General features: G+C 34.7%; 2 protein-coding genes across 4 annotated transcripts; both read left to right on the forward strand.

Moving 5' to 3' along the window:
• The first annotated feature begins 9,281 nt into the window (after nt 1-9,281).
• On the forward strand, nt 9,282-12,199 carry LOC111789426 (protein TIC 22, chloroplastic). Of its 3 annotated transcripts, XR_002814336.1 has the most exons (9): nt 9,283-9,733; nt 9,895-9,957; nt 10,093-10,167; nt 10,454-10,504; nt 10,731-10,790; nt 10,903-10,974; nt 11,421-11,456; nt 11,543-11,699; nt 11,886-12,199. XR_002814336.1 is itself a non-coding variant. In XM_023670195.1 (8 exons), the coding sequence occupies exons 1-8, from the start codon at nt 9,347-9,349 to the stop codon at nt 11,633-11,635; spliced, it is 837 nt and encodes a 278-aa protein (XP_023525963.1). In that variant the 5' UTR covers nt 9,283-9,346; the 3' UTR covers nt 11,636-12,196. The 3 variants fall into 3 exon arrangements, 2 of the variants coding, with proteins under 2 accessions (XP_023525964.1, XP_023525963.1); XM_023670195.1 differs by having other exon boundaries at nt 11,543-12,196; XM_023670196.1 differs by lacking the exon at nt 10,093-10,167 and having other exon boundaries at nt 9,282-9,733; nt 11,543-12,196.
• Nucleotides 12,200-14,390: 2,191 nt separating this feature from the next.
• On the forward strand, nt 14,391-20,871 carry LOC111789402 (protein WEAK CHLOROPLAST MOVEMENT UNDER BLUE LIGHT 1-like). Its single transcript, XM_023670167.1, has 3 exons — nt 14,391-14,549; nt 16,737-18,109; nt 18,747-20,871. Exons 2-3 carry the CDS (start codon nt 16,769-16,771, stop codon nt 20,619-20,621), a joined length of 3,216 nt encoding a protein of 1,071 aa, XP_023525935.1. The 5' UTR covers nt 14,391-14,549; nt 16,737-16,768; the 3' UTR covers nt 20,622-20,871.
• Nucleotides 20,872-20,927: the final 56 nt, after the last annotated feature.

Consider the following 20,927-nt stretch of genomic DNA (forward strand, 5'->3'; position numbering starts at 1 on the left):
AATAAAATATGCGTATAATAAGATTGAACAATTAATCATTGAGATGATAATTCATATCTTATTTAAGAGTTAATACTCGTGTTACAAGATTAAAAAAAAAAAGAAGTTACAAACGAAAAGGGGAAAAAAACTGTATAAGATCAAACAACGGTGTATTTGCGTTTTTCGGCATAATTGATGAGCAATTCGAATTCCTCTTCGTTGATGAATCCATCGTTGTTAGAATCGGCGTGAGAAAGAGCTTTACCAGCTCTGTAAGAAGGCATAAAGGAACCGATGTACCGAAAAGCTTCGGTGAGCTCGGAGGGGCTGAGACGGCCGTCGCCATCGCCGTCGTGGTTTCTGAAGATTACGCTAAGTTGCTCTCTTGATAGCTTCGACCTCTTCTTCGACTTCTTGCTTTTGTCTTCTGTCGGATCCATTTTTGATATTGTCTTGGTGCTTTGTGATTCCTATATATATATATATAGGTCAAATTAATAGTCCTAAGGGTATAAAATAATTTAATTTATATATTAAATATGGTATCTTTTGCTCGCATTAATTCTTCTGCACTTGTTCCTTCAAAGCCAGAATAATTTGGAGAGCTGAAAATAAAAGGTTCTAAAGTACGATTATGATATATATATATATATAAGATTTGGACGGGAGAGCGAAAGAGAAAGCGACGGTGATGTTGACCAAAATATTTCTCTTTTTAAAATAACACTAAGCTAACGATGTATAGGTTGAGTTGGATCGGGTGAAGGATATTTGTGAAAATATGTATATTTTCAAAACTTTTAAATATAAAAAACTCTCCGAGAGCTCTAACAAAGGTTTAAAATTGACATTTTAACTTGAAAAATGGTTTATTTAGTCTCGAACCATGAATTAATTATCTATTATATAGGAGTGACTACATTTTTTTTATTACTTTAGAAGGATGTGACATAAATGTATTGCTTTTATATTTATGAGATGCTAATGGGGCAAAAACATATTTATTGTTATTTTTTAATATTCAAAATTTTTAATTTAAAACTTTTATTTATTATTTATTTTTGGTTGCAAACACGAAATTAATTTGGAAAAAGGGTCACAAGCTTTCTTATTATGGAATCTTATTCTTTGTTTGAGAGTAATTTATTTTTAATTATTAAAAATTTATTTATATTTAATGATTTTGAATAATTACAAAAAAAAAAATGTTTAATTCTTCTAAGAAATATGAAATTAAGTACGCAAATAAATTTCCATTTTGTAAATTTTAGATATATAAATTAATTTTTTTGGTTACGTACTATTATATGTATAATTAAATTGCTAACAAACTATTATTCTCTTTTGTAGTATAATAAAATTCATTTTGTATTATTATAATCAAAATAAATAAAAATACCTTAAATCGATCCTAAAAATTACCCTAATAAATATATATTAATTAATATTGTTCGTGCCACTTTAATTTATTGTTTTCGTTATTTCTTGATTTTTTTTTCTCTCATTTTATTGTCGTAATTAAAATAAATATTGGTTAGGTAATTTAAACTAAGAGAAAATGCATGCAAAGTGAAACTCGATGAGGTAAGTTTGTCATCGAGATGAAGATGAGATTCAAAATCGAAATNAAAAAAAAAAAAAAAAAAAAAAAAAAAAAAAAAAAAAAAAAAAAAGTCCCAATGTAAAGAAGTGTCCCATTATTTAAAAACAGTTACTGAGTAGCTTCTCCTAATGGTACATGACAATTTTTTTTAGTTGAACAAACCATGCAGCAAAAAGGAACAAAATTTTCAAACGATGGTGTAATGTCGTTTTTCGGTATAATTGACGAGCGATTCGAAATCCTTCTCGCCGATGAATCCATCCCTGTCGGAATCCGTGTAACGAAGAGCGTGATGAGCTCTGTACGACGGCAGAAAGGCGCCGATGTAGCGGAAGGCTTCCGTGAGCTCGGTGGCGCTCAAGCGGCCGTCGCCATCGCCGTCGTGGTTTCGGAAGATTACGCTGAGTTGCTCTCGAGACAGCTTCGGCCTCGGCTGAGACATCTTGTTTTTTCTTGCCATCGCCGTTGAATCTGTATTGAATTTTGTTTGTTTGTGGTTTGTTGTTTGTTGTCGTGGTGTGTTTTGGGTATTTATAGAGCTTAATAATAATAATACCCATTAATCTGTATTAAAATTACATCTTTTTTTATAGTTTCAGATTCCTAAGCGTCAGGGATTGTTCGGTCAAAGTGGGGATAATAAAAAATTGCTTACATTCACTCACATAACTCATATACATATTAATACAAAAGGAAAAGCCACAATCTCTACGCCATGTTTGTTGAATTTACAAAAACATTATTATATAAATAAAAGGAAAAATATTCATTAAATTATAAATAACCTACAAATTTTAATACTCCGTGTCTAATATTTATGAACGGTTCAGTGATTCATGTCCAAGATTTAGCTAATGACCCTGCAACATAGTCGCATTAACTATTTATCACTTTTAAGGATGAAGAAGTTAGATAATGACCCGTACATCATATAAACACATGTGTGTTTTTAGCATGTTTTGTTCTCACTCACATGTTTTATATGAGAATTCATAGGAGGTTATAGAACATAAAATTTCTTCAAACTAAGCATGCTAAATGTAAACAACCGAAACCATTGCTGGTAGATATTGTCCACTTTGACTCGTTGGGTATTGCTGTCAATCTCACAGTTAAAACGTGTCTAGTATGAAGAGAGTCTAATCCTATTCCGACCAATGATTGGTTTTGATATCATTTGTAACAATCCAAGCTTACCGCTGTCAAATATTGTCCATTTTGGCCTGTTACATATTATCGTCAACTTCACGATTTTAAAACGTATCTGTTAGGGAGATGTTTCTAGACTCTCATGAGGAATGCTTTGTTTCCCTCTACAACCTACTTCTGATCTCACACTAAATCTTAAAGTTCCTATAATTAAACTACAGAAAAGAATGAGGCGCGGTTTTCTCTTCAGTTACTCAATCATAGATACTCCAAAATTAGTTTAACTTTGAGTAATTTATATATGGAAGGACTTCTTAAAAATTTTCCTAAAAAATATGTGAGCGATGATAAAATATATAGAATAATGTCAAATGAGCATAAATCATAATATAGGTTAATACCATGTGTGACTTACTAAATATTTTTAATACTCATTTTTGTTCGCATAAAAGACGAGCATCTTAGAGACTATGGGGTTGGAGCTGGGGAAGATATTGGAATCCAATTCTTTGACAAAATAAAATTATTTTTAGTATTTTTTAATTGGAAAAAACGCATATTTAGTTGACAGTTGTAAAGAAGCAGAAAAAGGAAATAGATTAACGAATGAAATGTCATCATCCAAACTTTGCATAAAGTAAAATTATAAGGATTATTTTCTCCCCTTAACTTACCTTTCGTAATGGACGGTGTTACGTATTCTTTTCCTATATATATATATATATATATTACTATTTCCATTTTAACCATTTTGGAGGTAAAAATAAAAAAGACTGTTCCTTTTTTTACCCTGCCTCGACCATGACCATTGTCTTCGAGTTTTAACCCTTTTAGTAAATATGCTTACACCTCTAAACTTTAATTTATAATAATTTAGCTTATATATTGCAGAGTGAAATACGATAAAAGAAGTAAAAGGAATTATTATTATTATTATATTCCATTTTAAAAGGAAATAAGGTTTTTATTATTTATTAAAAATATCACGTGTTAGTAATGATTACAATAGTTTAGGTTAGTTTAATAATGTATGACATATTTTGTTCTATATTTGAAACATATTGTCTTCGCTAACTTAACTAATCTACGAGAATAATTTAATCACCGGTGCAGCTTAGTTCGTTCATTATTAAATTAATCTTGAAATCGAATTTTGCTTTGTTTTGATTTAAAGTGCTNTTTTTTTTTTTTTTTTTTTTCATAAGAAAAGAGTGAAACAAAACAAAGTATGTTTCAATGCAGGTCACTTAGCCAGATTCGTGTTCCCTATTTGTCTGAAGGTGAATCGTTTAAATTAATAGAAAATTTGTATGATCGTAAAGAAAAATATGGTTGTAGAACAAATAGAATATAGCACCGATGTGGTGGTGCTAAGCAGTTTAAATTGGGAATCAAATTTTATAAACTTTTGGGCCTAATTGAGCTTAGCCTTCTAAATTATTAGGTCTTTGTTCAGTCTACTACATCTCGAGTTTGTATGATCTAATTATTGTTCTCAACCTCACCTTAAATTTTTTTATTGATAAATTTTATCCCTAACCATTCTTCTCACTATTATGGTCTCGAGTCTAGGTTGAGAGTTTAATGTTATTTGTCTCATGTATAAATTTTGCAACTTATTCTTGATTTTAACTCGAGAGGAAGGAGTTTCGAAACCATACATTTTTAGACTTTAACAACGCTTTTGTTCATGTTTCAAGAAGGATTATAGTTCTTAAGATCGAGCTAAACAAAAGTTGTCAGATATTCAGATCCTTTTAACTTAGGTTGTCTTAGACAACCTTAGGAACCAATTTTTCATTACTTTCTTGATTCGTATGTACTTATCAAATTCTCGAGAAAATTTCATTATGTTTTTTTTTAGTATAGTACAACTTCTATTACACATATTTTTCAATAAACAGTGGTTTCGATCTAAAAATCTAGTTCTAACTTAATCCATATCAATATTCTACATCACGATGTATTTTAATCGAGAAGCAATAAACAAAACTTTAAAAAAATAAATGAAAATAATTATAGATAGTTTAAAATAGATGATAATGAATCAAATACAGGTAATAATATTCTATTTATAAACGAAAAGGAAAACCAACATTATCTTAAAAGAATAAAACAAAATAATGCTAAAAGAAAAACCTAGCTTCTAACCAAAATGGACACGTGTTGCTTATGTATTGGAGACGAGGAAAAGTGGAGGAAGATTTTTAATAGGCATTATTTAATTATTAAAAATATACATATATTTGGGTTGCCCGTTGTTAAGCCCAACAAGCTTAAAAAATGGTCTAAATGTATGGCCCATGGACCATTCTACCCTTCAAAAATTTGGGTCAATCAAAATTTGATTTTCTATTGGGTTGGGCTAGAGTGTCATTATTTATCGTATTTATAACATCTAATAAATGTGTCATTATTACCCATAAAATAAATTAATACGTCATTTAATAATAGATTAAATTGTAAATGAAAAAAAAAAATAGATACCTTGTTCTACAAATTCTTACTCGCTCCCAATATTATAAAATTTAATGGTAAGGAAGAAAATTTATTAATTTATGAATATAAAATATAATTAAACTAACGTTAAAGAAAATGGAATATATATATATATATATATATATATATATATATATATATATATATATGATTCAGTGATGTTATAAGGGGTGGACGAATTCAATTTATGGTTTTTATTTTAAAATATGTTATTAATTATTTATTAATACGATGTTTAAAATAGTTTACATAATAAAAACAGGGATTAAAAGGGATCAAATTATAGCGTATTCGCATCTTACAGCGTAATCAAGAAGGCCATCCAGTTCATCAAGAGTAACGTAGCCATCGCCGTTGGAATCGGCGGCTTTGAGACACTGGCGAGCTCTGAAACGGCTCCAAGTGGATCCTAAGGACTCGAAGGCGGCTTTGAGTTCCAGGCGTGAGAGTCGGCCGTCGCCGTCGTTGTCGTGCCTGAGGAAAATCTCGCGAAGCTGCTCTTTGGTGAAAGGAACTGGACATCGCTTGTAGTCGCAGATGCCGCTGCGGAAGAAACCCATTATCAGCTTCGTTTCAAGCTCCTCCGCCGATCGCCGCCTTTGATGTCGTTCTTGCCTTTGGTTCTCTCGATTGAGTTGCAGGCTTACAGGAGTCGGATATTTATTCACCAACTCCTCGGGTCGCAATAGATGTAGATTGGCCTCTCTTTTTTATTTACCTTTTTCTAAAATATAAATATAATTAGTTTATTAAATACCTCATTAAATTTTACTCTAATGGTTCGTAATTAAAATAAATTAGAACACATTTCTATAAATAATACTATTACGTGTTATAGTATATTAAAAATTGACTCTTACAGATATTGCATCGAATAATCAATTATATGCAGTTTTGAACCGTCAGAATATCATTGAAACAAAACTTTAAAGTGTTCAACCAAAATTCAACTATCAAAGGTATCTTTTAACGTGTTTGAATGTATCTACTCTATAATTTTATATTATTGTATAATGGGTATTGAATAAAGTAAATCAATAAGATAAAATATATATTAATTACATACTTACCTTTTTAATAATTTGATAGTTTAGACCTATATTATTTAATCACATACTGTTTGACTACGGTCAGTACGTTTATACTATTATTTTTTTTAGAACTAAGAGAAAAATAAAAAAAAAAAAAAAAAAAAATCTAATTTTTTATAAGTAAGATTGATCATTAAAAAATAATTATTTTATACTAATTTCAATAATCTAGTACAATTTCATTATTTAAATTTTTAATCTCTTTTGTTCATATATTTTTCTATAATAATAATAATAAATAAAGAAAAAAAAACTACGTGCAAGTTGTCTATATATCTAAATTAGGACAATAATCAAAATTTATAAAGTTGTGATATAAAGGTTTAAAATAATTATGAATTAAATAGAACAAAATTGGTAGAAATTTGGAGATTTAAAAATGGTGGCTGTTTGTAAAGAGAAAGTGATGGAATCTTCAAAAGTGCATATGGCTTCTGAATGAAGCTAAGGAGCAATTTTTAAAAATTTTATTTTTTAAAAATAAAAAAATGTAGCTTTAAATTTAAAGATCAGAGAAATTTTCCACCTAAGCTAATAATTCGATAATATTTTAATTATGATTATCAACAAATAGTCTATTGTGATTAGAACCCTTTAATCATAATTAACAAAAGCAATGGCTTGATTAGATTATTTATTTATTAGATAAAATAATAACAGACCAATAAAAATGGAAAATAAAATAAAAGAACAGTATGAAGAATAAGAATATTGTTGGTTAGGTATTTGATTGATGAGCATAGAGTTTTAATGGCATCAAATACCACATCCATCAATCCTCAATGATAGATGTTTATGTGGAGGCAATAAAAAGAGATCATAAATGGAATGTGCTTTATTTCCTTTTAGTACAAAATCCAACAACCGAACTTTAGGTAAGGATACGAATAAAGTCGAGTCATTCAAATAAGTGTTCTAAACGTAACTCTTTTTGTGTTATGAACAGCTAAAATAGATTTTCACTGTACTAATGATAGATAACTTTTTCGTACCATTTTTATAGACCTTTTTCGATGCTTGCAATTCCATCTAGATCACGATTTTCACAAATTTTAGATCATTTTTTAAGTAGGTTTTGAGAGATAAATTTTAGAGTTCGTTAAAATTTGTAGTTTGATTTTTAAGCTCGTGGGTTTTATTTGTAAATTTATTTATTTAATTTTAAATTATATTTGTCATATTACTTTTAAGGTTTCTCATTTGAAATAATAATTTTTTTAATACGAAATGAATTATAACTCGAGATTAAAAATTTTAATTTCGTGATCGATTATAAATAATCTTTTTTAATATAAGATAAATAATTTTTTAATTAGTATTTTAAATATATTTTATTTTATGATAAGTTTGTTGAAATTTTATTTTGAAGTATGGAAAATGTTCTCTCAATTTTAAGTTAAATTTCTCATATTTTTTTGTTATATATGCTATAAATTAATCATTTTGTCTATGTTGGTGACTAAAAAAAAAAATTAATAATTAGAGTATGAACCCACAAATGTAATCTTTAATTATAGAAACATTATACATATTGACACAAATAGGTAATAAAATGACGATGATTATACATAACACGCAGCCGCCATTTATTGAACAAGTTTTTAGAAGCCAACGATCAACAACCGAGTGAAAGAGAGACGTGGTCGGAGGCGGCGGGGGCGGCGGCGGCGGAGCAATTAAATCAAACAACATAGCCTTCGCTCATCAAGTACCTGATGAACTTATCGATCTCGTCCCGACCAAGCTTTCCATCTCTGTTTCGATCGGATTTGCAGAGCGCCTTGAAGGCAAGATGAACTGGGAATTCAGCGTCCAGTTGCTTCAAAGCTTCCTTGATCTCGAACAATCCCAATCCGCCATCTTCATTCGTGTCCATCTGGTTAAATATCTCTCTCAGTTCCTTCGCCGAGTACCCGCTCTCCGACTGGGCGGCCACCGCCTTCGATTTCCGACCGTACGACGACATCGTTTTGCAATCGACTGGGTTTCCGATTGTGCGATTGTATTTGGTTTGTTGCCGATGGAAGAGGAGGAAGGGGAAATTTATAGGATTAATGGCGGCGGCTTGAGCTCCAAGAACCGCCATGACGGTGCGCCAACAGATTAGAATTAAGATGCGGTGTTATCTTGTTGTCTTCTCCAATGGGATTCGTATGGCTTTCTGATTCGGTCGCTGCGACGAAAAATTTGGAATCGAATTCGGCTTTTCAGTGGGGCACATTTTGTGTGGAGTACTTTTTTGTGTGTGAAAGTATGTCTGAGAAAGGTATCTTTTCCTACTGGGGCACATTTTGTGTGGAGTACTTTCGTACGATTTGGGAGCTGTCGTTTGAGATAGCTTAAATGCTGCTCAGCTGTCAGTTCAAATTGGTCACGCTATTTCATTCAATATAATCTTATTAACAATAGTGTTTGATCTTAGACGGATTAAATATGGCACGGGTTTATGTAAACCTTGTACGGTACAAGGATGCTAACTTGTGGGTTTCCTTCATAGATTGCACCATCGAGCAACTTTGATCTTATTATAAGGGTTGAAGTATGACCCTGTTAGAACTCGAAAGATAATAAATGGTCAATGAAGTTCACGTCATGTACTAAGGCATTGATGAGCTACCACCTCATTATATGTCACTATTTATGGCCTAAACATATGTCCATGTTGCTAAATGGTCAAGCTTTACTCTCGCGGTTCCACTAGAACGGTAACTCAAAGAGAAAATCCTACGCTCCAATGTAGAATTTCTTGATCTATGAAAGGAGTAGAAAATGGGTTATTTCTGGAGATGAATTCTTGCCATTTCATTTTAATAGAAAAAACAAACAATTAAGTTATGTTTTAGAATAATTTTATAATACCAACAAAAACAAAACATTCACATTTCCTACACTAAAAATAAATTTTAAATATAAATTTTAAAGGGTAAAAAGGCTGAAAAGGCTAATTTATTGTTATTTTAGGCCAAATTTTGGATATAATAAAATCCCGGAGGCGCGCAAGAATCGGGGGTTTCTCGTGGCCATGGAGACCCCAAAACCCTACCCGCGTTCGAATCCTATGCTATTCGTTTCCTCTTCCGTCCACCATCACTGTACCAGACTAGGAGCCGAGCTTTCTAATCGACTCGAAGAGGCCAAACGCTTTGCTGGAACCTTCGCCAGAAGATGGCCGGCGGAGGCTAATTGGCGTTCCTTTCCTACTCCACCTTTTGCGTCCCTTGCGCAGCACACTAATGCATTGGCTGCCACTCTTAGCTCCGATCAAGTGGCTAAGTCCCTCGTCGGAACGGCGGTCTACACTGTTAGCAATTCTAACAACGAGTTTGTGCTCATTTCTGATCCTAATGGTGTCAAGTCAATTGGGTTGCTTTGCTTCCGCATGGAAGACGCCGAGACCTTTTTGGCTCAGGTATGTTTTGCCCCTGTTTTTTCGCCATTAGAGAATTTTGTTTGGTGATGTGGATAATTTCCTGCATGTGGAATAAATTTACAATTCCAATTCTTTATCCATAATTGATGAGAATTCTTATGTTTATAGTACAATATGATATCTGATATGCTGAATTTCAGGTCCGATCGAGGAAAAGAGAACTGAGAAGTAATGCGAAGGTTGTCCCACTTACCCTTGACCAGGTACATTGCTCGCATCATTTAATATTTAATTCATGTATTGTGTATTATCAGTTGCCGTGTTCTTCTTCCATCACCCTCACTTTTTTACTAAAATAGATTTACTTACGGTTTCTGCCCACTTTTACTGATTCACAGGTATATATGTTGAAAGTAGAAGGTATTGCATTCCGGTTTCTTCCAGATCCTGTTCAGATTAAGAATGCTTTAGAGGCAAGATTCGTTTGATCTTATCATTTCTCATGCCTCTCAGACTAAGGCTCGTGTTATGAAGTATCAAAATAAAATGAAATTGATNTTTTTTTTTTTTTTTTTTTTTTTTTTTTTTCTTCCACCAGTTAGATACCATTAGGGCTGAACTTCCTTGTAATCATCTTCAAAGATGGCTTGGCATTTCAATTTTATACTTGAGATGTTATTTTTCCTTTCACTTGTAACAAAACATTTACAAGCAATAACATTTTAAAATTGACTCATCATTGTATCTTTTCATTTATAGCTCAAAGCCTCGGATTCCAGGAGCAGTTTTGATGGAGTTCCTGTTTTTCAGGTACATTGGTGCACTCAATTAAATGGTTTTAACACAAAGGCAAAATTCTTCATTGTGAAAACTCCAGAATGATCCATAAATTGAATTATTGGACACTTTCCAAATTTCTAATTCAGAGCATAAACAGCTCTCAATCTTGATTGGCATTGAATCTCTATGTATAATTGGGTTAGCATGTCTCATATACTGTTCACTTCTCACAATAACGATTTTCTGTTTTTTACAGTCTGACCTTCTGATTGTGAAAAAGAAAAACAAGCGTTATTGTCCTATATACTTTACTAAGGTTCGTATCATTTCTGAGGAGCTCGTGGATCATTGATGCGTCTAATGTGCTTCTAAAAATGTGGTTTTATGATCTCACCATCCTCTAATACTTATCTTTTATTGGAAAATAGGAAGATATAGAAAAGGAACTGTCGAAGGTCTCAAAGGCATCAAGGGGATTAGGAACTTCTCAACATATTATGGTATCGTTTCCATCTTTTTTCTCTGGTGTGTTTTATTCATTGAATGGGTTGAATTTCGTGCCTTGATCAGTGCTCCCTGTAAAACATGGTGTGTGTTATATTTTCTCTTCTTCTTTGCATTTGATACGATATTGCTCATTACATTTTAGAAGCGACCTGTTCGTTCCTCTATTAAATGAAAGATTGATTTTGTTAATTTTCCGCTATAGTCTACAGTTTCTATAAAGTGGTTTTTTGCCACAAGAAATTCGTATTCAAGCAGCTGTAGGAGTGCTGATGAAAATGTTTTAAGCTTAAAATATAAGCAGAATGCTTGAAATTATTATCCTGCAAGTGAAAATTGTGGACGATCACTGCGTGTTTCTTTCTTGTGAAAAATAGTTGTTAAGTTAATCCACGATTATATTGTTTATTCCCTTCACTTAACCAAAACTTTTATGTAACAGGTCGGTAGTTTGGAAGATGTTCTTAAGAAAATGGAGGTAAGGTTTCTTGATCTCAAGTAGCAGCATCTTTTAGAAAATAGAAATTATACTCCATCTTAGTTAGTTTTCTTGATCAATTATAGTTGAATGAGAAGAACTCAGCCTGGGAAGATCTAATTTTTATTCCACCTGGCAAAAGCCACTCTCAACACATTCAAGAAGTGGGCAAAGCATGACATAGGCTGTGGACTCAGCCAACAGACCACGAAGGAGCATGGAGAGCTGATTCAGCTAACTAAGGTTAGAAAACATTGGAATTCTATAATAATTGACCTCATAGGAGAGCAATAATATACTGTTATATTCTTTTAGAGCAATAATAATTGTTTAGTGATGACCTTGATTTTATCTTCATTTTTATATGCTCCTAGTTGGATTTATATAATCCATTTGCCTAACCCAAATCTGTTGCTGTGGTATAATTAGAATAAGCTTTAAGCAGTACATATTTCTGAGTGGATGAAATTGTTCACCCACTTTAGCAACAACGTCTTCACTCACCACGCATTCATCAACCACGCTATACGTTCAAGGGAACAAAAAGTTTGATACTCTCACAACCCTGTAGTCGTATCTGCATATTGAGATGAACGAAAGAGATCAATTCTGTGAGTACCATCTTTTCTTCAATATCATGGATGTTTTTCATCCAATTTTAGAAACGCATTTATATATGTTTTAGAACAATTTATTTTGTTTGCTCATGAGTAAGTTATCCAAAATTATTATTATTATTATTATTTCTTCCAAATGGCCTTTGTATCTGAAATCCTTTCTCCCTTTTGAGTGATCATGAAGTCATCCAGATGAAATAACTCGAGAAACTAATTAATGAGTGGTCAATTTTGATTTCCTCTTGCTCTTCAAAATCTATTTCAGTAGGCATTTCATACCTCAACCTAAAAAAAATTATTAGTAGCTGTGACAATTATTTTTGAAAGTAATCATTCAATGTAAAATTATTGAACACTTTTTCTCTCCTCTTTTTAAAAGCTATCACTATATTATATAAGCTACATCAAATAATGTTCCTTGCCTTTAACAAAGAGACCTTTAAACTCCATGAAACTGCAAGGATCGGCTGTTTTGGTGCAAGAATGTGGACCATTATGTCTCCTATAGATCAGAGGGAGTTAAAAGCTTAGAGGAATGCCTTTATATATATTTTTTTGTTGGTTGAATTATTTAGTCTAATTTGATCATGAACTAAAGTCACTAGACGCATGATTATGTCCTCTGCCTCTGTTGAAATGTTAGTGTAAGAACCAAGGAAGAAGGTGGTGATGAATAATGATGAGAAAATGGATAATTGGTGTCGGAATTTGGGCATTATTTTGAAATGCAGAAGTAGTGTAGTTGAGGGACCAATCTGATTGCTGCCTCTGCACTCTCTTAGTACAAAAACTTTGTTCAAACTTCCATTTTGTCTGTTTTATTGTATTATTTGTATACCATGTTTACTTTTGAAGGGGAAGGAATAATAATAATCCATTATTTTCCATTTCTATTCTATTTCTGTTGTTTATCACATCCTAAGTAAGACATTGAGATATGTACGGTGTCTTAATGCTTGGATGATTCTTCAATCTTTCTTTCCTTTTTTTTTTTTTTTTTTTTTTTTTTTTTTTTTTTTTTTTTTTTAATTTTTAGAATGAGAACATAAATAAAAAACAAACATGAAAGTTCATAATGAATTCCTTAATGATGAAGAGTGGGAGGCATCACTATCATAACATCATCCTCTACCTTTTAGTGGGGTCTGACTGTATATAAAAAGAGAAAACCTCCTTTTACTTTTCTGGGTTTTGCTGCACTAATTTAAATTAATTATTATTAAGCCCAATCATGCACTAACGGCCATGCCCAAAACTTCTAAGGCAGCTCACCTGCCAACCTATATCTGGCCATCAGGACAAGTGTTTAGGCCCCAGTGGTCGATACAAAACCTTAGGCGTCAGCCTGGGTGAAGCTTCCTTTGAAGGTAGAAGAGGAGGAAAAAAGCTCATCGCCCAAAACCTCTAAGAAAGTCTCCAATACTTGATCCCTTAAAAGGAAGCTTTGCTCTTCTCTTCTTCTTTGGTTCCCACGCAGTCTTCCCCAAACACTGTACCGGATTTGTAGAGTTGAATCTACGACTTTCTATTTAGGAAACAGACAACCCCATCCACTAAACTACAGATAACACGTCAACGTTGATGGCCCCCACCCTCCACTGTGATGTCCCGAACATGGCAATATTTGCAGCATGCCACTACACTTATCCTACTCACGGTCACAGTAGCATGCATCTGCCTCTTCCTCAGATCCCCTTTCCCCGAAAATCCTCCAATTTTCTCAACACGCCGCCCAAAAATAACTAATAACAAATAACAAAATCAAAGTAGGCTCCATGACGTCACCCATCACCGCCCAATCCCACCGCTGGATCCGGCCGTCGGTGGCGACTATTAATGTTTGACACATGTGCCGCCTTTGTTTTATTCGGGTGTCAACTAATAATCACCTACCTTAACCCAAATTAACACAAGATTTCAGTATTAAATTATAATTTTAATCATGTATTTGATAAGACACAAAATTAAAATTAAAATTAAAATTAAAATTAAAAGACTAAATAAATACAAATTAAAAAAATTAAAGAAAAAAACAAGTCAATTTTGTGTGCCAAACCCGGACGGATGTGTTGGATTCCTTTCAACAATTTTACATCAAATCAGTTCCACGAATTGGAACAATAATAATAATATTTTAGAAAAAGAAAAGGAAAAGGAAAAAAAAGGGAGAAGATGGATGGATGGATGATGGTTTGTGGGAAGGGGGTGGGCTCCACGGACGCATACCGGCCCCCACTTTTTCTCATCCTAATTTTAGCTCTCAAAACTTCTCGCCTTGGATTTTCCTTTTCATAATCCTTTTCTTTTTTTTTTATTTTTATTTTTCTGTTTAATTATTTTACTTAGTTTCTTTTCTGTATTTCCTTTTCCCAATTTCTGATCATAATTTTTCATTTCCTCTCTCTTGACTCCTCTTCCATCTCTTCTTCTCTGCTTCGTCTTCTTCTTCTTCTTCTTCTTCGGCTGCGTTCTTACGGTATACTTCTCTTCTTCTCCTCTCTCTCTCTCTCTCTCTCTCTCTCTTTCTTCGTTTTCGTTTTGATTCTGTCAACTTGCAGCTTTAATCTGTTTCGTTTGTTTGGATACTCTGTCTTCGTTCTACCTTCTACCTATGTGCTGTTGTTTCTGTTGATTCTTTTATGTTTACTATCTNAAAGGAAAAGGAAAAAAAAGGGAGAAGATGGATGGATGGATGATGGTTTGTGGGAAGGGGGTGGGCTCCACGGACGCATACCGGCCCCCACTTTTTCTCATCCTAATTTTAGCTCTCAAAACTTCTCGCCTTGGATTTTCCTTTTCATAATCCTTTTCTTTTTTTTTTATTTTTATTTTTCTGTTTAATTATTTTACTTAGTTTCTTTTCTGTATTTCCTTTTCCCAATTTCTGATCATAATTTTTCATTTCCTCTCTCTTGACTCCTCTTCCATCTCTTCTTCTCTGCTTCGTCTTCTTCTTCTTCTTCTTCTTCGGCTGCGTTCTTACGGTATACTTCTCTTCTTCTCCTCTCTCTCTCTCTCTCTCTCTCTCTCTTTCTTCGTTTTCGTTTTGATTCTGTCAACTTGCAGCTTTAATCTGTTTCGTTTGTTTGGATACTCTGTCTTCGTTCTACCTTCTACCTATGTGCTGTTGTTTCTGTTGATTCTTTTATGTTTACTATCTGATTTCTTCGATGCGCTGATATCTACCGCTGTGCAAGAGTTGTGTGATTTGGCATACTGAATTTCCTTATTCCGCATCATTCAATTGGTGTATGATGTTGAATTTTGCCTTTCGTTGCTGTTATTCAATTGGACGGTGAATTTTTTGGAGTTTCGTTATTTTGCTTTTCTATATGGAATCCGGCTGCTATAGGCGGGATGGAACGCGGAAGCGCAGTTGCTATATCTGTTTTCTCCTTATTGTAAAGCAGAAGAGGTTTTTCGGATACGTGGACTGGCCGTTTACGTTAATTATTTTCCAGTTTTGGTCGTTTTTTTATGTTTAAATTCCAACTGCTCTTAGTATTGAAACGTAAGGCTTGCAAACTTTATGTGAAGGATCTTGAAACGCGCATCCTTTTGGTGTACCGGAAGTGTTTATTGCGTCTTCGGGGAAATACATTGGTGTGGCAGAAATAATTAGACGGTTTAGATTGATCTGTTCAGACCGGGCAAACCTTTGATCTCATGGATCGAATAAAAGGCGCTTCAATTAAGCTCAAAATGGAGAGAATTTTGAAGAATTACCTTAAATCTTTTCGTGTATGCCAAATCGTGTGCCTCTTGCATAGCAGTATATATAGGCACTAGTGAATATACCATATTTATAATGGCGACTGATTAACTACTGCTCAGATGGATCTTTTTGCTAGAATAGGAAATACTAGGATCATTGTTTTTGATTAAATGATATGTATGGAGTATATTAGTGACATTGAACCAAAAGAATTAGTGAACAAAAAATGACAATTGGTAATGAATTCTGATAGAACTGCTTTATGAATCTATTTTTTGTTGTCTTATAAGGCTTTGCTTTAACTTTATATTGAATATTGATCAAAATGTGCAACCAGTTTTTTTTATGATATAACCTGACCGCTGGTAGTAGCTATATTTGTTCACATTTGCAAACGAAAAAGCTTTTTTCTTTTTTTCAATGTCTACCTGATATCAAGTGTTTTCTCTTTTACTGGAATGTTCACCTGCAACTGAACGTTTATTGCAAAATTCAATTTTAATTTCTTCTGTTTTTTCTTTTTGACATTTTATCTTAATGCCAGTGTTTATTCAGAAGCATTTGAGGAAAGTTGAACTTCTGCATTCCCCATTGATTAATTGTTCAAACACAAGGAATTAATTATTCTAGTTTAAACTACCTCGGTGAGTAGACTGAAAAATGGTGCAAAATAAAAAGTTAAAACAATGGTGTAGTTTTGAATCTGGACAAAAAAAATCTGAGAATGTTTATCACTTCAGTTTTTGACCTTTGATTTGGATGCATCGTGTTGATGTTAATGGTGTGTGAATCTGCTACTCCTTGTCCACTGATTTATTGTTGGCATAAATGCATTTTGCTTATGACTGTAGTTTCCTAAAGTTGCTGTTTTTTTAATTTTAAAATACAGGATTTGAAAGCTTACGGTTTTGGGTGCTTTGTGTTTGTATGGTTTTAATTCATCTACAGGTATCCTCTGGCACTTTTCTTAACGCTGTTTGATGGACAATGTGAAATTAGCTGATCATATATCTTCTTCACAATCCTCGTTAATCTCCCAAGATGGTAGTCTTGTTCATGAAGAGGATCCAAACCACCTAGTTAACAATGGAATTACGAACCAGAGCCAAGTTCTCTCAAATGCTGTTGGTAATGAAAAATTGGAAGGTGACGTTGAATGCTCTTCAAGCCCAGTTGATGCAACACGGCGATCTAAAAGTCAACAGCCAATAGCTGAAAATTCTTTATCATCAACCATAGAAGATGCTCCTAGTGATGCGAATATGAATAAAGATGAACTTATTACATTAAGTAATTCAGGTATGAGTACTACAGTTCCAGATGATAGATTTGAGGAACACAATTCAAATACCTTGATGGAAGACCCCAGAACTCAATCAGTAGAAGATATGCCTGAGAAACTTCCTCAGGAACAACATTCAGTCCATAGTGACTCTGCTACAGTTAATGATGTCAATGAGGTCACTATGCCAGAGAAACTTCCTCAGGAACAATCTTCAATCCATAGTGACTCTGCTACTGTCAATGATGCCAATGAGGTCATTATGCCTGAGAAACCTCCTCAGGAACAATCTTCCGTCCATGGTGACTCTGCTACTGTCAATGATGCCAATGAGGTCATTATGCCTGAGAAACCTCCTCAGGAACAATCTTCCGTCCATGGTGACTCTGCTACTGTCAATGATGCCAATGAGGTCATTATGCCTGAGAAACCTCCTCAGGAACAATCTTCCGTCCATGGTGACTCTGCTACTGTCAATGATGCCAATGAGGTCATTATGCCTGAGAAACCTCCTCAGGAACAATCTTCCGTCCATGGTGACTCTGCTACTGTCAATGATGCCAATGAGGTCATTATGCCTGAGAAACCTCCTCAGGAACAATCTTCCGTCCATGGTGACTCTGCTACTGCCAATGATGCCAATGAGGTCATTATGCCTGAGAAACCTCGTCAGGAACAATCTTCCGTCCATGGTGACTCTGCTACTGTCAATGATGCCAATGAGGTCATTATGCCTGAGGAACTTCCTCCGGAACAATCTTCAGTCTGTAGTGACTCTGCTACTGTCAATGATGTCATTATGCCTTCTGAGACAGTGGTTATAAAAAATGAGGATGTTGAACGTGCAGATGGGCTTGCAGAGGGCGTGAGAGTTTCAGGTGGAAAAACTGAATCTGTTGATTCTTCAAAAGATGTTAAGCAAAGTGATATTAACAGAGGCCTTATTGATACAACTGCACCATTTGAATCTGTTAAAGAAGCCGTTTCTAAGTTTGGTGGGATTGTTGATTGGAAAGCTCATCGAATCCAAACAGTTGAGGTATAACTTACTACAAGACTACTGTGATCCTTTCGCTTTTTAAATATTGTGGCACCATTTACATGCATTGGAGTGGGTTAGCCATTCTTAATATTGACTGAAAAGATACCGTAATTGTGTGTCTTTTGCTAGTGTCGTGAAAAGGGTATAAATTTCTTTGTCATGGTATTGAACGTGTAGGAGCAAAAGACAAGTGTTTCTCATTAGTTATTGCATATAGTATCTAATGCAGCTACTCAGTGCTGTTATAACAGCATATTTCGAAAATGCAACATGGTGTTAAAAATCAATGAAAGTATACCACGTAATTTAGGATTTTAGTTGTGAATACTCACAATGATGGTAATTTGGGGACAGTGAGTTGAAAGTGTGAAAGTGTTTGTCTCTTTCATGATGCTCGTGACAGGTTGTGTCGCACCATTTCACAATTATATTATAAATTCTTCAAAAATATTTTAAATAGAGGGACACTTTCTTCTGTGAACGTGTTCAACTTGATTGTCCTTGATTGGGTTTATTTCTAACTAATAACCAAATTCACTCAATCCCCATGCACGTTTGTTCTTTTTCATGTCTCGGACTAAATTCAAATGATTTTTCTGATTTAGCTTATAGTTCTATCTTTCAAATGTTACAGAGACGCAAAGTTGTGGAGCAAGAACTTGAGAAATTAAACGAGGAGATTCCGGAGTACAGGAGACAGTCAGAGGCTGCTGAAGAGGGAAAAAAACAAGTTCTAAAGGAGCTAGATAGCACTAAGCGATTGATAGAAGAATTAAAGCTTAATCTAGAGAGGGCACAAACAGAAGAGCATCAAGCAAGGCAAGACTCCGAGCTTGCGAAACTCAGGGTTGAAGAGATGGAGCAAGGAATTGCTGAGGAGTCTAGTGTAGCTGCCAAGGCGCAGCTTGAGGTTGCTAAAGCCAGGCACGTAGATGCAGTTTCAGAGCTTAAAGCTGTCAGAGAGGAATTGGAAACACTTTATAGGGAGTTTGCTTCTTTGGTCGCAGATAAGAATGCAGCTTTAGCTAAAGCTGAAGATGCTGTGGCTGCCTCCAAGGAAGTTGAGAAGGCAGTGGAAGATCTAACTATTGAGCTTATGGCCACTAAGGAGTCGTTAGAGTCTGCACATGCTACTCATTTGGAGGCAGAGGAGCAAAGAATAGGTGCAGCCATGGCCAGAGAGCAAGATTCTCTTAACTGGGAGAAAGAATTGAAGCAGGCTGAAGCAGAACTTCAGAGTCTCAATCAGAAAATTATATCAGCGAAGAATCTGAAATCAAAACTGGATACTGCCTCGAATTTGCTAATAGATTTAAAAGCTGAATTAGCAGCTTATATGGAATCAAAACTGGAAGAGGAGCCTGATAATGATGGTAACACAAAAAGCGAGGCAGAGGATCCCGAAAAGAAAACACGTACAGATATACAAGCAGCAGTTGCTTCAGCAAAGCAGGAACTTAAGGAAGTGAAACTCAACATTGAGAAATCAACTTCTGAAATAAACTGCTTAAAGGTGGCCGCAACATCATTGAAAACAGAGCTTGAAAAGGAGAAATCTGATCTAGTCAACTTGAGGCAAAGAGAAGGAATGGCATCTATAGCAGTTGCATCTCTTGAAGCTGAAGTGGAAAGAACCAGGTCAGAAATAGCTTTAGTTCAAATGAGGGAGAAAGAGGCCAGGGAAACGATAGTGGAGTTGCCTAAACAATTACAGCAAGCAGCACAAGAAGCCGATCAGGCCAAATCACTGGCTCAGGAGGCTCAAGAGGAGCTGTGCAAAACAAAAGAGGAGGCAGAGCAAGCAAAGGCTGGAGCAAGTACCATGAAGAGTAGATTGCTTGCTGCTCAGAAAGAGATTGAGGCTGCAAAGGCTTCAGAAAGATTGGCGTTGGCCGCAATCAAGGCATTAGAAGAGAGCGAATCGGCCAGAGATACCAACAACGCGAACTCACCCGCAGGAGTTACACTGTCACTAGAGGAGTACTATGAGCTTAGCAAGTGTGCTCACGAGGCAGAGGAACAAGCCAACCTTAGAGTGGCAGATGCACTGTCACAGATTGAGCTAGCCAAGGAATCCGAGTCAAGAAGCTTGGATAAACTGGAAGCAGTAATCCAGGAGATGGCTACCAGAAAGGAAGCACTAAAAATTGCCATGGAGAAGGCTGAGAAGGCCAAGGAAGGGAAGTTGGGCGTTGAGCAGGAGTTGCGAAAATGGAGAGCCGAGCACGAACAACGAAGGAAGGCTGGTGACTCTGGCACTGGATTAATGAACCCCATTCGCAGTCCAAGGGCCAGTTTTGAGGGGAAGAACGATCCATCGAATTTAGTCGGCTCATCTGACGCCATGGTTACTGATGCCTCGAGCCCCAAGGCAGATATGCAAAGAAGCCTTACTTCAATGGATTCGTTCTCAGAATCAAAAACAGGGAAGAAAAAGAAGAAATCATTTTTCCCTCGAATTCTCATGTTTCTGGCCAGAAAGAAGGCACAGCCAAACAAGCCATCCTAAATCGTTTCAGGGTACAGTTATTCTATTTACACTGTTGATATTTTGACCTCTCCTTTGAAATTGGTTTTCCTCATGGAGACTATAATCGCCGAGTTTGAAGAATTACGAGATTGTACATGATGGTGATTAATTTTTTTCTTTTATTGTATGATAAAATGGGTATTCGTGCGTCTATTTAAAAAAAAAAAAAAAAAACGTTGCACCATGGGCTTTGCAAGATGTAATAAGTTTCTACATTTTGATTTTTGGATGGTGAGGTTATTCCGTGACATTGTCGTGTATAATGTAAAGGCTTACAAGTTTCTG

This window comes from Cucurbita pepo, chromosome LG02, assembly GCF_002806865.2.
Source record: "Cucurbita pepo subsp. pepo cultivar mu-cu-16 chromosome LG02, ASM280686v2, whole genome shotgun sequence".
Taxonomy (NCBI): Eukaryota; Viridiplantae; Streptophyta; class Magnoliopsida; order Cucurbitales; family Cucurbitaceae; genus Cucurbita; species Cucurbita pepo.